General features: G+C 39.7%; 1 protein-coding gene and 1 pseudogene across 7 annotated transcripts in view; one reads left to right on the forward strand and one right to left on the reverse strand.

The window, feature by feature from the left end:
- The window catches only part of CNOT4 (CCR4-NOT transcription complex subunit 4), a 127,213-nt gene extending 116,529 nt beyond the window's left edge, over window positions 1-10,684 (forward strand). For 4 of the 7 annotated variants that reach the window (XM_039860852.1, XM_039860854.1, XM_039860853.1 and 1 more), the window contains 2 exons: window positions 8,385-8,597; window positions 9,295-10,684. In XM_039860852.1, the coding sequence (XP_039716786.1) occupies window positions 8,385-8,597; window positions 9,295-9,590 (509 nt within the window). In that variant the 3' untranslated portion in view covers window positions 9,591-10,684. The remainder of the gene's footprint in view (window positions 1-8,384; window positions 8,598-9,294) is intronic. The other 3 variants (XM_039860859.1, XM_039860857.1, XM_039860858.1) reach the window with 1 other exon arrangement.
- LOC120601304 (uncharacterized) lies at window positions 6,409-6,527 on the reverse strand (annotated as a pseudogene).
- Window positions 10,685-11,788: the final 1,104 nt, after the last annotated feature.

The following is an 11,788-nucleotide window of genomic DNA, read 5'->3' on the forward strand; positions in this document are numbered from 1 at the left end:
GTCCTCTCCTGGGTGACAAGCTCCCTTGATCATCTTTGGATGTCCTCATACAGCTTTGCTCACAGTCAGTGCTCAGTTTTGTGCTCACTTACATGCCACCTTCCACGCCTCTGGTTTCAGATTGTGTGCATTACTTATATTGGATTTTTGTCCTTCCCTATCATTTAGCTCTGTTGCCTGTGCATTTTGGTGTAGGTTCCATCTAATCTAGGCTATAATGCTTCTAAGAATGTATTTTATCTTTTGCATTAAATTTTGAGTTTACTTTTTCCTCATTCTATATATAGCTTTATATTGAGAATTTTTCCCTGGTTTTTTTTTTTTTTTTTTTTGATTTTGCTTCCTTACATCCTTCATAAAACAAACATGTAGATGCTTTCCTGGTTTCCATGAGATGCGATTCTCCCCCAAACAGAATTATAGATCTAGAAAAGTACACATTGCACCAAACAGCTCTACTTGTATTTTGAAATGTTCCTACTATGTTGTGTGCGTAGCTGTGCCTGCTGTTCTCTGTTCTGTATGGAATGCCCTTTCCTCTTCCATATCAGCTTCTCTTCCTCCGAGCTTTTCCGGTTCCTGCTTATCCTGCATGTAGAATAGCAGAACTGTTCGTTTTCTTCTTTATGCCCTTTCGTACCAGAATAGCATTTGTTATCACAGAGTGTAGTTTGTAGACATGTCTGCCCTCCCCTTCTCTTGGCCTTTTGAGACCTGCCAGGATAAGGACTGGTTGGTAATGCGCTTGACGGTGACAAGAAATGCTTTAGAGTCAGACTGGGTTATACTGACTTTGGCAGTTTTTAACTGTACAACCTTGGGCAAATTTCTTAAACTACCAGAGCCACTCAGTCTCCTTGTTTGTAAAATGAAGTTAATACTTAGCTCATTGGATTGTTGTTACTAAAGTAATCAAGTACAGAAAGTACAGCGAGTGGCCAAACAGTGTCTAGTGTAGAAAAATGATAGTCTATAGTTAATAGACCTGTTTACCCTGTACACATAATATTAAAGTATCTTCGAAATTTTTCTTATTTAATTTTAGTGTGTTGGATTTTAAAAATTATATTTTGCCAGTTATATTTGCTTCTGTTTTGGCATCTCAGGCACTATTGAAAACATCATCTTAGTGGTTCCTTTCTCTCAGTTTACATGCAGAAAAACCCTTTGGACCCTAAGTTAGCTGATTGCAGAAGGATTTACATCTCTTTGGCAAGAATTATTTGATTCGTAGCATTATACAGATACGCATTAAACAAGATTTTGGAGGCAAAGTGATTGCCATCTTCTGTCAAGTTCAACCTTCAGTTCAGCAGATTCAGAGGATATCCTGAAGCATGTCAGTTTCTAAGACACTGAGCTACATTCTGAAGAATGTACAAAATATGGAGACCTTCCAGTAGAGTTGTGAGGGAGAAGATATGAATGCATGCAGTTGGTAAGCAGTTAACTACAGTAGATGTCACGGCACAGTTTGCTGCCAGATGAGGGTGGTTCAGACCATAAGTGCTGTCATCTGGAATGATCTGAGTAGAAGAGAAAAGATGGTTGCATAAAAATTGAAGAGATCAGGAAAGCATTCTGGACAAGGAGAAAGACAAGAAATAATGACAGAGTCTAGAAAGTACAAATCATATTCTCTTGGCCTCTCTTCCTGTTTATGTTGTTCTGCTTCTGGTGGGAAAACATTTTACCTTTTGTTGTTGTTGTTGTTGTTGTTCAAGTTACTCCGTCCTCAGAACTCTTTTATATTTGAGGTCTTAGAATTTATCACTACTTTCAGGTCTATTAAACCCTTAAGATTTTTGTCTGTGCCCCAGCAAATCTGCTCTGCAGTACTGGTCTAGCTTGCTTCAAGATAAACATAATTTTAGAAATTTGAGTGTCAAACTATTTGTTTAAGTAGGATAACCGGTTTTCATAAACAGTCTGATTTTATACATCTGTTTGAAAGAATCCATTCACGTAGTAGTCATTTTCACTGCAAATTTTAGTTAATAAATTGAAATGATTTTTGTGGTTGTCCTAAAGTACAGCATGCCTATATCATGAAGGCTTTCTTTTAGGTTCTGATAGGAGCAATTTTGTGTGCTCTTTAATGTTTGGTTTAACATACATGACAGGCATAATTTGTTTACATTTGAGTTGCTAGAGATATGTTGTTGAGGTTGGAGAAAGTTTCGGCTTTCTTAAAATCATATGCTGTTGGAGATGGACTCTGTCCCAAAACTGATAGGAAATAATATATAACAGAGTGAGGTAAGTGTGTGTGTGGAAAAGGGTGTAGTGGCTGAGACAGGCTGTACCCTGTGTCCTAAAAATGTATGCCAGATTTGAAAATCTGGCAAGGAGGAATCATAGTGGGAACTGGACTTCTGACGTACAACCACTTGTACCAAGAAAGACTTGTTAATAACCCAACCACTGGAGGGAGCTTCTGACTTTGAACTGTAAACTTTACAGTATAAAAGATAGAAAAGGAAGATAAACGCTTTTTAGGAAAAAAAAAAAAAAGATCAGGTTGCAGATTCAGGCTTTGGGGAGTAACCATTAAAATAAAAAGGCTTAAAAACGGAAGAGTGGAATAATGTCTTCTAGGAATATTTTGTGACTGGGACTGACTACACAGTTGGGGGTGAATTTGACCATTAAGAGAGGAATTTTACTTGAAGTAAGAGGTCGCTGGCTCAATTGAAATGGAGTAGCTTAAAGATCAGGGCCAAATATGGACCAGCCATCCCTACCCAAACATGAAAGTAGAGAAAGTGGTGGATTTGTGAATTTAGTTGCATCTAGATAGTTTAATTAATGAGGCCTGTGTGTTTATTGTTTCATGAAAAGACCTTGTGGAGGTGGGGGAAGGGGGAACCAAAAAGAAGGTAGAGGCAAGAATTCCAGGCGGAGACGGAAAATCCTGACCTACAGATTGCATCAGAGGAAACAAATACTCGGAATTGCCTTTCGTTTCAGGGTTCCTCCTGAGTGTGCTTTATCTCACCGTGCCGTCATTACGCATAAATCTTCTGTTTTCACTCCCAGCAGCGGATCTTGTTTTCCAGATATAATCTTACGTGGTACCCTAATATGTGAAATAGATGAAATCAGATTGGGGACGAGGGGACGTGTGTGCCCTGTCTCCCCAGCTTCCTCCTCAGTGGCTCCTGAGATGGTTTTGCAGTCTGTGAGACCAGTTGGAAAATCATTCTCTCAGGTGAAGATTTTATGCCTAGTGGAAAAGCTCATTGGCTTGTCACTAGTGACAACTTTTCATAAGGAGCATATTTTCCCACAATTTTGCTATCTGTAGCAAAGTTTCACATTTCATCATAACTAACGCATTGCAGTTTATCTGAGGAACAGAAGGGGAAGAAACCCAGTTGGCCACTATCATGCCAACTGTGTCCTCTTGCTTAGGCCATTCATATTTTCCTGCTTTATCGTTTTCTGTGAGAAGTCTCATGTCAGAACATGGCTTACTTTTGTCTTGAAATATAGTCATTGCTTATAAAACGTGGCTTTCTCTATACTTCCTTTTAAGCAGTTGGACTAGTCTACTGTTGCACAAAAATACCAAAAGTAGTTTCAACTTGTGGGTTTTCAGGCGCAGGGGATCTGTGTAGTAACAACTCCGTGAATAAGCGACAGCTACTGTTCTTCACCCACCAGCACGTTGCCACACGTGTGCCTAACTGGCCTCTCTTTTTCCTGAACTTTTATAGCGTTTATTAATCACGTACAACCCCAGGACATTTCCTCGCTGCTTTTTCAGATTTCAGTTGTTGAACTTGTTCCGTTTTCACGTTGTCTCACCCTCTAGACGTTAAGCTTGAGAACGGGAGTCATGCTTTAAATGCTTTGTCCTCTTTGTGCGTATTCGGTAAATAGTACCTTTGACTTTTATCTTGGCAGCCTTAACACATGCATTTTATAATTCTTATTGTTGCTAAAAACTAGATTTGTCAGCTTGCTTAGTGTGCGATGATCGACTTGTTACAGACTGGGCGTGTTAGTCTACCAGCAAGCTGGCAGGATTTTAACTGTAATTTCTTCTTTAATACGAGGTGTTCTGAGCCAGGTAAACCGAAAGTGTACTGTACTGATACTCCTTACACAATGGAATGAGAGAGTGTGGTGCATGGCATCTTGAAAGTACTTTAAATTTTTTTGAGGTCTGTACTGAAAAATGGAACTACAAGCAACTTGACCTAGTCTCCCGCCCTCAAATTATTTAGAACCAAAAATAGTGTTTTGTTGTACATGTTTAAAAATTACAAATTAAAATTAGTTTTTAACATAAAATATTGAAGGTGTTAGCAATCCTTTAAAAATATACAGTCTTTTCCTAATGTGTTATCTACTACTACTACTGCTAACCGAATACTTTAAAAACAAAATCACTGTCATTTTTAATATGAAATATAGTAACTTGATTTTCATTGTACTTGGTCTTTTCCAGCCTTTCTTGTGGAATATGGAAAATGCTTTCTCATATTTTATTTGTCTTTGCAATATTTCGGTGGCGAGAAGGCTTATTAATTAGATCGCGTCCGCAGTGCTTCTGCGAGAATGCTGGGTGTCAGCCCTGCGTTGTCGGGCAGGCTGTCGGGCAGGCTGTCGCGGACAGAGCCAGTTCTCGGCAAGTGAGAATTCCTTTGCCTTGGCTTTTTGGAAAGTTTATTGTCTGTTTAGCACTAGAGAAAAAAATTGTCGATAGCATTTATCAGGTAATAAATGGCCTTCACATGGCTTTTCTTTTTCCTATTTTATTTTATCTTTATGAGACAGTAAGGCAGATGTTATTCCTACTTATGAAGTAGGGTTTGGAGACATTAAGAAAATGACTTATGTGTCCGAAGTTATATTAATGACCCATGTGGAATTGCCTTATACAGTACATCTGCAGTTTTCCAGCCATTAGACCTACCGACTTGTACTTACTGAATTGTACCTCAGTGTGAAGTTCTATTTATAAATAAAGAGAAATGAAGCGGCATCTGGTTGAGTCTAGTGGTCAGAGCCCTGGTATTATTTGAAAGGGACATTGTATTCGAGTGAGATTATTTAGAGCCCCAGAACAAAGGAATCTTCCTTCATGTCAGTGGTCCCCCACCAGTAATGAATTTGCCCCCCATGAGCCATTGGCAGTTTTGGTTGTCAAAACGAGGGATGTGTGTGCACAGTACTGGCCTCTAGTGGGTAGAGACCAGGGATGCTGCTAAAAACCTCCTATAATGCATAGAACAGCTCTTATGACAAATAATTATATAGTCCAAAATGCCGGTGGTGCCGCAGTTGATGAACCCTGCTGTTTGTATTGCAAGGAATGGAATTACGGAAAGGCTTCGCAGCTAAAACCAACTTGGGTCAGAGGCAGGGAGCTGGTAAAGAGGGTGATTTATTTTGACGGGATTATGATTTAACTGATTTTCTTTCTCTTGCCCGTTCTTTGTGCCAACACTTGGTATAGCCATTGTGGAAAAATAGTGAGGAAAACTTCTCCTGAGCTACTTGGAATAGTGGTCCCTTCCAGGAGGTGAAGATGTCAGTCCACTTCCCTGTGACACTTGCAGCTTCCCTGTTAACTACTCACCCATGCTGTCAGGCTCCCAGGAAGTCTAGGGCTTGTGACTTTTTTTGGGCCAGATTATAAGAGTTATACACTAGCTAATTTATTTCGCAAGGTATCTTATAATCATAGTTTACCTGGAAGGATCTAAGTTTCTCACTGTTTCTATATCACGTGCCATTCGTGAATCTCTTTGGCACACTCTTGCTTGATTTCATTAGTCTAAAATCAGAAACGTGTCTTTTATAAAAATAGACTTTATTATTTAGAGCAGTTTTAATTGAGTGGAAAGTAGACAGAGTTCTCATATATCCCCTGCCCATGAACAAATATCTTTTGACTTTATTATAATCCTACTTTTCAGATAAACTTTATGTAAGTGCTGTGTTATTCTGTAATGCAGACTTAAGGGCCCCTTAGTTCCAGTTCTCACTTAAAGGTAAAGCAAAACTTAGGAGGAAATCAGTCTTAGAGAGTTAAGGGTATTTTCTTTTTCGCTACTCTGTGGAAGAGAGAGGCTTAAATTATCTGCATCTGAGGCTTCTTACTGACTGACTGCCTAGTACCAGAACATTCATCTTCCTCAAAACGTTCCCATGTAGTTATATATCATCTTTTTTCTATCAGGGAGATTTTACATTCCTCCGAAGAATTTTTCCTATTTGGAGTTCAGTTTCTGATTAACTGAAAACGATCTCAGGTTATTGAGTCTGACAGTTTGACTGCTTTATTTTTTTTACTTTTATTTATTTTTATTTTTTAGGCAAGGTAACCCTTGGTTGACCTCACAGACTGCAAGAACCTTGTCAGCTTACAACCCCTTATTTTATTTTATTTTTTTACACCTACAGCACCTGGTCTTCCTTGGTGGAATCCCATCCAAGTACTAACCAGGCCTGACCCTACTTAGCTTCCGAGATCAGACAGGATCGGGCATGTTCAGGGTGGCAGGGCCGTAGACTCAGTTTGACTGCTTTAAAGGTTAGAGTACACCATAGCCACCAAACCTTCCTGCAACTGACGGTGTCCTAGGACTTTATTAGTGTGATCTTGATAATGCCTCATGCAGTTGGAGCCAGAGGGAAACTGATAATGGTGATTAGAATCTCCTCCCTCACCACAAAGCCCAGTTTGTTCCTTCAGCCAAAATATTTCTCTATCCTGCTAATCATTGAAGTGGACATATTATATGCTTTCTGCTTTTCTTTTCTGCCTCCTTTTAATCATGGGTTTCATAGGCTCCTGGGTTTTCCCTTAAATATTCAACCCATTAAAAAGTCAATTACTAGTCTATACAAAATAGATGAAGGAAGAGAGAATTGGTGTTATTAAAAAACCAAGTCAGATACGGTCTGGATTTAAGTCCTCGCTGTACCTTGAGCCAGTTGTTCTGGAGTCTATTCCTTTATCTGTTAAATGCAAGTTATTCCCCGTGCTCTGCCTACCTCACAACATGAGGATCAAATGAGAGTGCCTTGTAAGTTGTACAACACGATGCAAACGTATAGTAGGATGCGAATAGAAGGGTGAGCTTTAGGATGTTGCATTGATTGCGAAATGGAAGTAGGTGGAAAGAATTCATTTTCCCTTCTGTTGACTTGTCTGTATGGCATTTATTGCCTTTTCTTCATCTTAGAAAAGTCAGAGATAACTTTTGTTCGTTTCGGTTGTAGTTTTTTGCCTTTTTATAAATAAGGGTAATAGGGTTAAATGATTCATATGCTGAAACATGATATAATTTGGCATAGATCAGTGATTGGTGCAAAACAAAATTCTGAATTCACCAAGTAGCATAGACTGGGCTTGTCACAGTATCATTATCGTCATCACCACCACCACCAGTGGGGATTGCTAATCAGTCCTGTAGAAACAGAAATCATTTTCTTTGTTCTTCTCAAAAACTCCAGTGGTAGTTCAACTTACCTTCCTATTTTCAAACAGTTATCTTAAGTAATTACACTTCACTGTTTTCCACCTTAATCAGTTAGTTATTCTGTGGATTCTGACATTAATAGATAAGTCACAATATATAAAAAGCCTTTTTTACATTGACGGTGTCTTATCATGTTTGATGCTATTCAGAAATAGACCCAGAGAACCGTAGGACTCCAGGACTCATGTTTTAAAAGATGGAGAGAACTCTGTTGGAGTAGGGCAAGCAGACTGTGCTGGAAACTATTCCATCTGAAAGGTAGCTTAACCCCTGCCTCTTTGGCCTTTGTGACTAAGGGGAAAAGACTCTTTTTAAATTCAAAAGCCTACTCAGCACTGCCTTTCTCCTCTGAAATGCATTACCAGTTATATAATCAGAAAGGACTTGATTCTTTTTCTTTTTATATTGGCTTATGTTTATTCTTCATAAAATGACTTTTCCATTTAACGGGCTCAGAAATAAGGTCCTGTATTGAACTTTGCAGGCTTGCTTTTTTAAAAAAAAAAAAATAGAGTAAATCAGCTCAGCTGGCTGAATGCCTCGCTAACTAGAACTTCATAATGTGGCTAGAACATAATGCTCTGGAGCACTGAGAGTCTTTAAGCCGAATTGTTGATTTGCAAACACAAAATGGTGAAGAGGCTAGAAGGACAAGAAGCTCCCTCTCCTGATCCTTGAGCAAGTTTTTCCTCACTTATTTCAGGTGCTCTGAGCTCACGAGCAAATCCTAACCAAGTTTATCTTGCTAGGACGACCCGTTTTAAATGCTCAGTAAAGAAAGAATAATTCTTCTCCCGCTTAACCACAAAAGAACAACATATGTTTCTAACGTCAGCTTTTTATTTTTTTTTTTATCTTTCATTTTTTTGTTGGTAAATCTCCCAGACAACAGCAGTTCTGTAGAGAGTTTAAATATGAAGGAATGGCAGGACGGGCTAAGGGCACTTCTACCCAACATTAACATCAACTTTGGTGGACTGCCCAATTCCTCCTCCCCCTCCAACGCCAACCACAGTGCACCACCGTCCAACACTGCCACCACCGACAGCCTGAGTTGGGACAGCCCTGGCAGCTGGACAGACCCAGCCATCATCACAGGTAACTTTCTCACTCCTTCAGCTCCACTGACTGCCATCAGTTTGGTTTTTAGCACAGATTAAATTAAAACAGAGGTCCCTTCACCAGAAGCTTCTTTTCACAAAGCCACAAGCGAGAGGTGGCTTGTTTCGTTGTGCGGGTTGCAGTCTTGCTTAACTCTGTCGGCTTAGTTGTGTAATGAGGCATGTCGTGCCCAGGTTGCTGCTTTTGGTGTACTAGGCGCTGACGTCTGGGAGCACGTGTGTATTGTTGAGGTCTGAGTACAGTAAGGGTCTGACTTATCCTCTTAAAGGAACATACTCCACTTTTTAAAATAAAGCTCTCTATTATAAGGCTATCTTGTTTACGTATTCTTATTAGAGGAGAAGCACAATTGGGAAATAACGTCATACAGTCTGGGGACTCGTTCCTGCAGCTCTGCCTCTGTGACACTGGGGGACAATGTCTGGGTAGTTGAGGAGGCATGGGTTTCTCTGACAATTAACCGTGGTCGTTGTGGGTGGAGGATAAAAGGAACATAAGATTAAAAAGGTCTTATTTGGAAGGAGTTTAAAATGGTAACTTCTTCTGTTTCATTGTGGTAAACTGATCATCTTTTTAAAAATCTCTGTTTGCCAGATTTCTTATTCTTTCTGCCCAGACTCACCATTTTCCCTCTTGTTTTTTCTTTTTTTTTTTTCTTTTTTTCTCTCCTTAGGTATTCCAGCATCTTCAGGAAACAATTTAGACTCTCTTCAAGATGACAATCCTCCACACTGGCTAAAGTCCCTTCAGGCCCTCACAGAGATGGACGGCCCCAGTGCCGCGCCGTCACAAGCCCACCACAGCGCCCCCTTCAGCACACAGATCCCTCTGCACAGAGCCAGTTGGAACCCCTACCCTCCTCCTTCAAACCCTTCCAGCTTCCACTCCCCACCCCCAGGCTTTCAGACGGCCTTCAGACCCCCAGCAAACCCCCACAGATTTTACTACAGTTCAACACTGGACCATTAGGGAAAGAGGAGAAACCGTTAGAAAATGCAGGATTTTGCCCTCTTTTCTCCCTCCCAGCCCACCCACAGCTCCTTCTCATCTCTTAAGTTCTGAAGAATCCAGTTCCTGATCAGTTTTTTTCTCCCTACCCCCAGATGCAATGCGATCACAGGGTCATTACCATCTTTTTTTTTTAATTGTAAAAGTTTCTGTTGATTCAGCATTTGAGTGACACTGTTGAATGTTTCCTAAAAATGCCTTTTTAAGGAGGGAAAAAAAAGAAATCAAAGGGCAGTCTCGATACTTAGAAAATTACTGTTTCTCTGTTGCGCATAATAATGACATAATCTGCTTAGCAGAAAATGACGATTAATCTATAGGAAAGGTCAAATAAATGCATTATCAACTGCAGAAGTTTGAAAACCAGGTTAATTGAAATGAGATTGCTAAATGCATGGGGGAAAGCAGTGGTCCTGGCATCCATCTGATACTCAGCTTATCACTATTGCAGGGAAAACACTTTTAATTTTATTTAATTTAACTTTTAATTCTTTTGGCAAGTTGATGGAGAGGACTTGATTGTGTCGTTAAGCAAAAGAATTTATTGGAAGGTGATGGAAAGACAAATTGATCTGTAGTAGCAACTGGCCAATTGCTAAAGAGTTTATGAGGGGAGAAGTGATTTTTTTTTAAGGAGAAAAAATTTTTTGGCTTTAGATTTAAAGTAAATTCAGATGTTTTAAAGAAAAAAAGTATTCACAGATTTAATACCTATGCATAATATAAGAGCTGAAATAGAAATGATTTCTTTGGTCTTTCTCATCTGTCAGAATCTTTTTTTCTTTTACCTTAATTCACCTGACTAAGGCACTCTGAGATATAGCACTGCTCTGGGGCCACCTGATAACCATCAGGAGCAAATCTCTGACCTCCTTGCCTGCAGCTTTTACTTAACCCTGTAGTTTCTGGACGTTTGTGCAGTATTGAAAAGACAGGAGAAAAAAAAAAACAGAAACCTGGTTATAACCTGACGCTAAAACTAAAAACAAGGAAATGTACCTCTTTCTTCAGAATTAAAACTAAAATCTTAAATAAAACAGAAAACTTGATGATGACCCTTGGGTTCTTGTTTTTTGTTTTTCCATTTTATTGCATGCGAGTTCAAAACATTTTGTGATAGCAATCATAAGAGGTTTCCATTGATTTTACATCTTCAATGATAGAGAGGATGGTATGGAAGAAGAAATTAGAAAAAAAAATTCCTTGTATGGTCAGTCTTTGCCATCATGAAGTTCAGCTCATCTTGTCCTCAAGAGTCCCCCTCCAGTGGCTCTCCGTAGAAGATACCTGCTATGCTGTTGTGTTACGCAGACTGAGCCTTCCCAACGGAGAAGCCTTATGTGCCAGGAGGGAGCAGACGGCTGGGCTGTTGATGCGCTGAGATGCTGGTCGTCTTGGGTCAGCCTGGCGGGAGCAGCAGCCACCAGTGTGCCGTACACGTAGCAGTGCCTTGCGAGAGTACCATGGTGGGAACGCTGATGTAGACACCCACCGTCCAGTCTTTTATGACCAGCCATTCTAGGGAACGCCTAATGACAGAGAGTTGGTCACACCACTGACCAAAAGGCAGCGGAGGACAGAACTGCCATGTTCCCTACCAGATTCCTAGGATTCTGTATAGTTTGTGTGTCCTGACTGGGATTACATTCAGAAGCTCAAAGCTGGAGTTTACGTTTTCAGCCACATCCATTAAGGGAATCTTTGTGGGATGAATTAAGTAGATCTTCTAAATACTACATTCTGTGCTTTCAGACTGATTTTCTCCTTCTTACCTTTACTTTTTACTTCAATTTGCTACCAATACCCCTGACCTCCCCCCATCAAAAAAAAAATTTTTTTTCAACATAGTTTTTTGAGAAATGTAAACAGATTAGTCTCATATGTCACTACAAATAGATGTCGACTGAGTGAATAGTAAAAAATTTTTTTTTTTTCAATTTACCAAAATGTTACTGGGATGGAGAAGAGAGGACTAAAAACTCAGGCTCTCTCTGTCCTGTGAATTTGGCTTCAATCCTCTGAATATTTGTATTGCACTGCAAAGTGATTGATTAACACATATATAATAATCAGGTAGCATTGAATTGTAATCAAGGCTTCGGAGGTGAGGTTGGCTATTGACTGTTCCTGAGATATGGGTATATCAATAAAAATGTTGC

Source organism: Pteropus medius, unplaced genomic scaffold, assembly GCF_902729225.1.
Source record: "Pteropus medius unplaced genomic scaffold, Ma_sr-lr_union100, whole genome shotgun sequence".
In the NCBI taxonomy this organism is placed as follows: Eukaryota; Metazoa; Chordata; class Mammalia; order Chiroptera; family Pteropodidae; genus Pteropus; species Pteropus medius.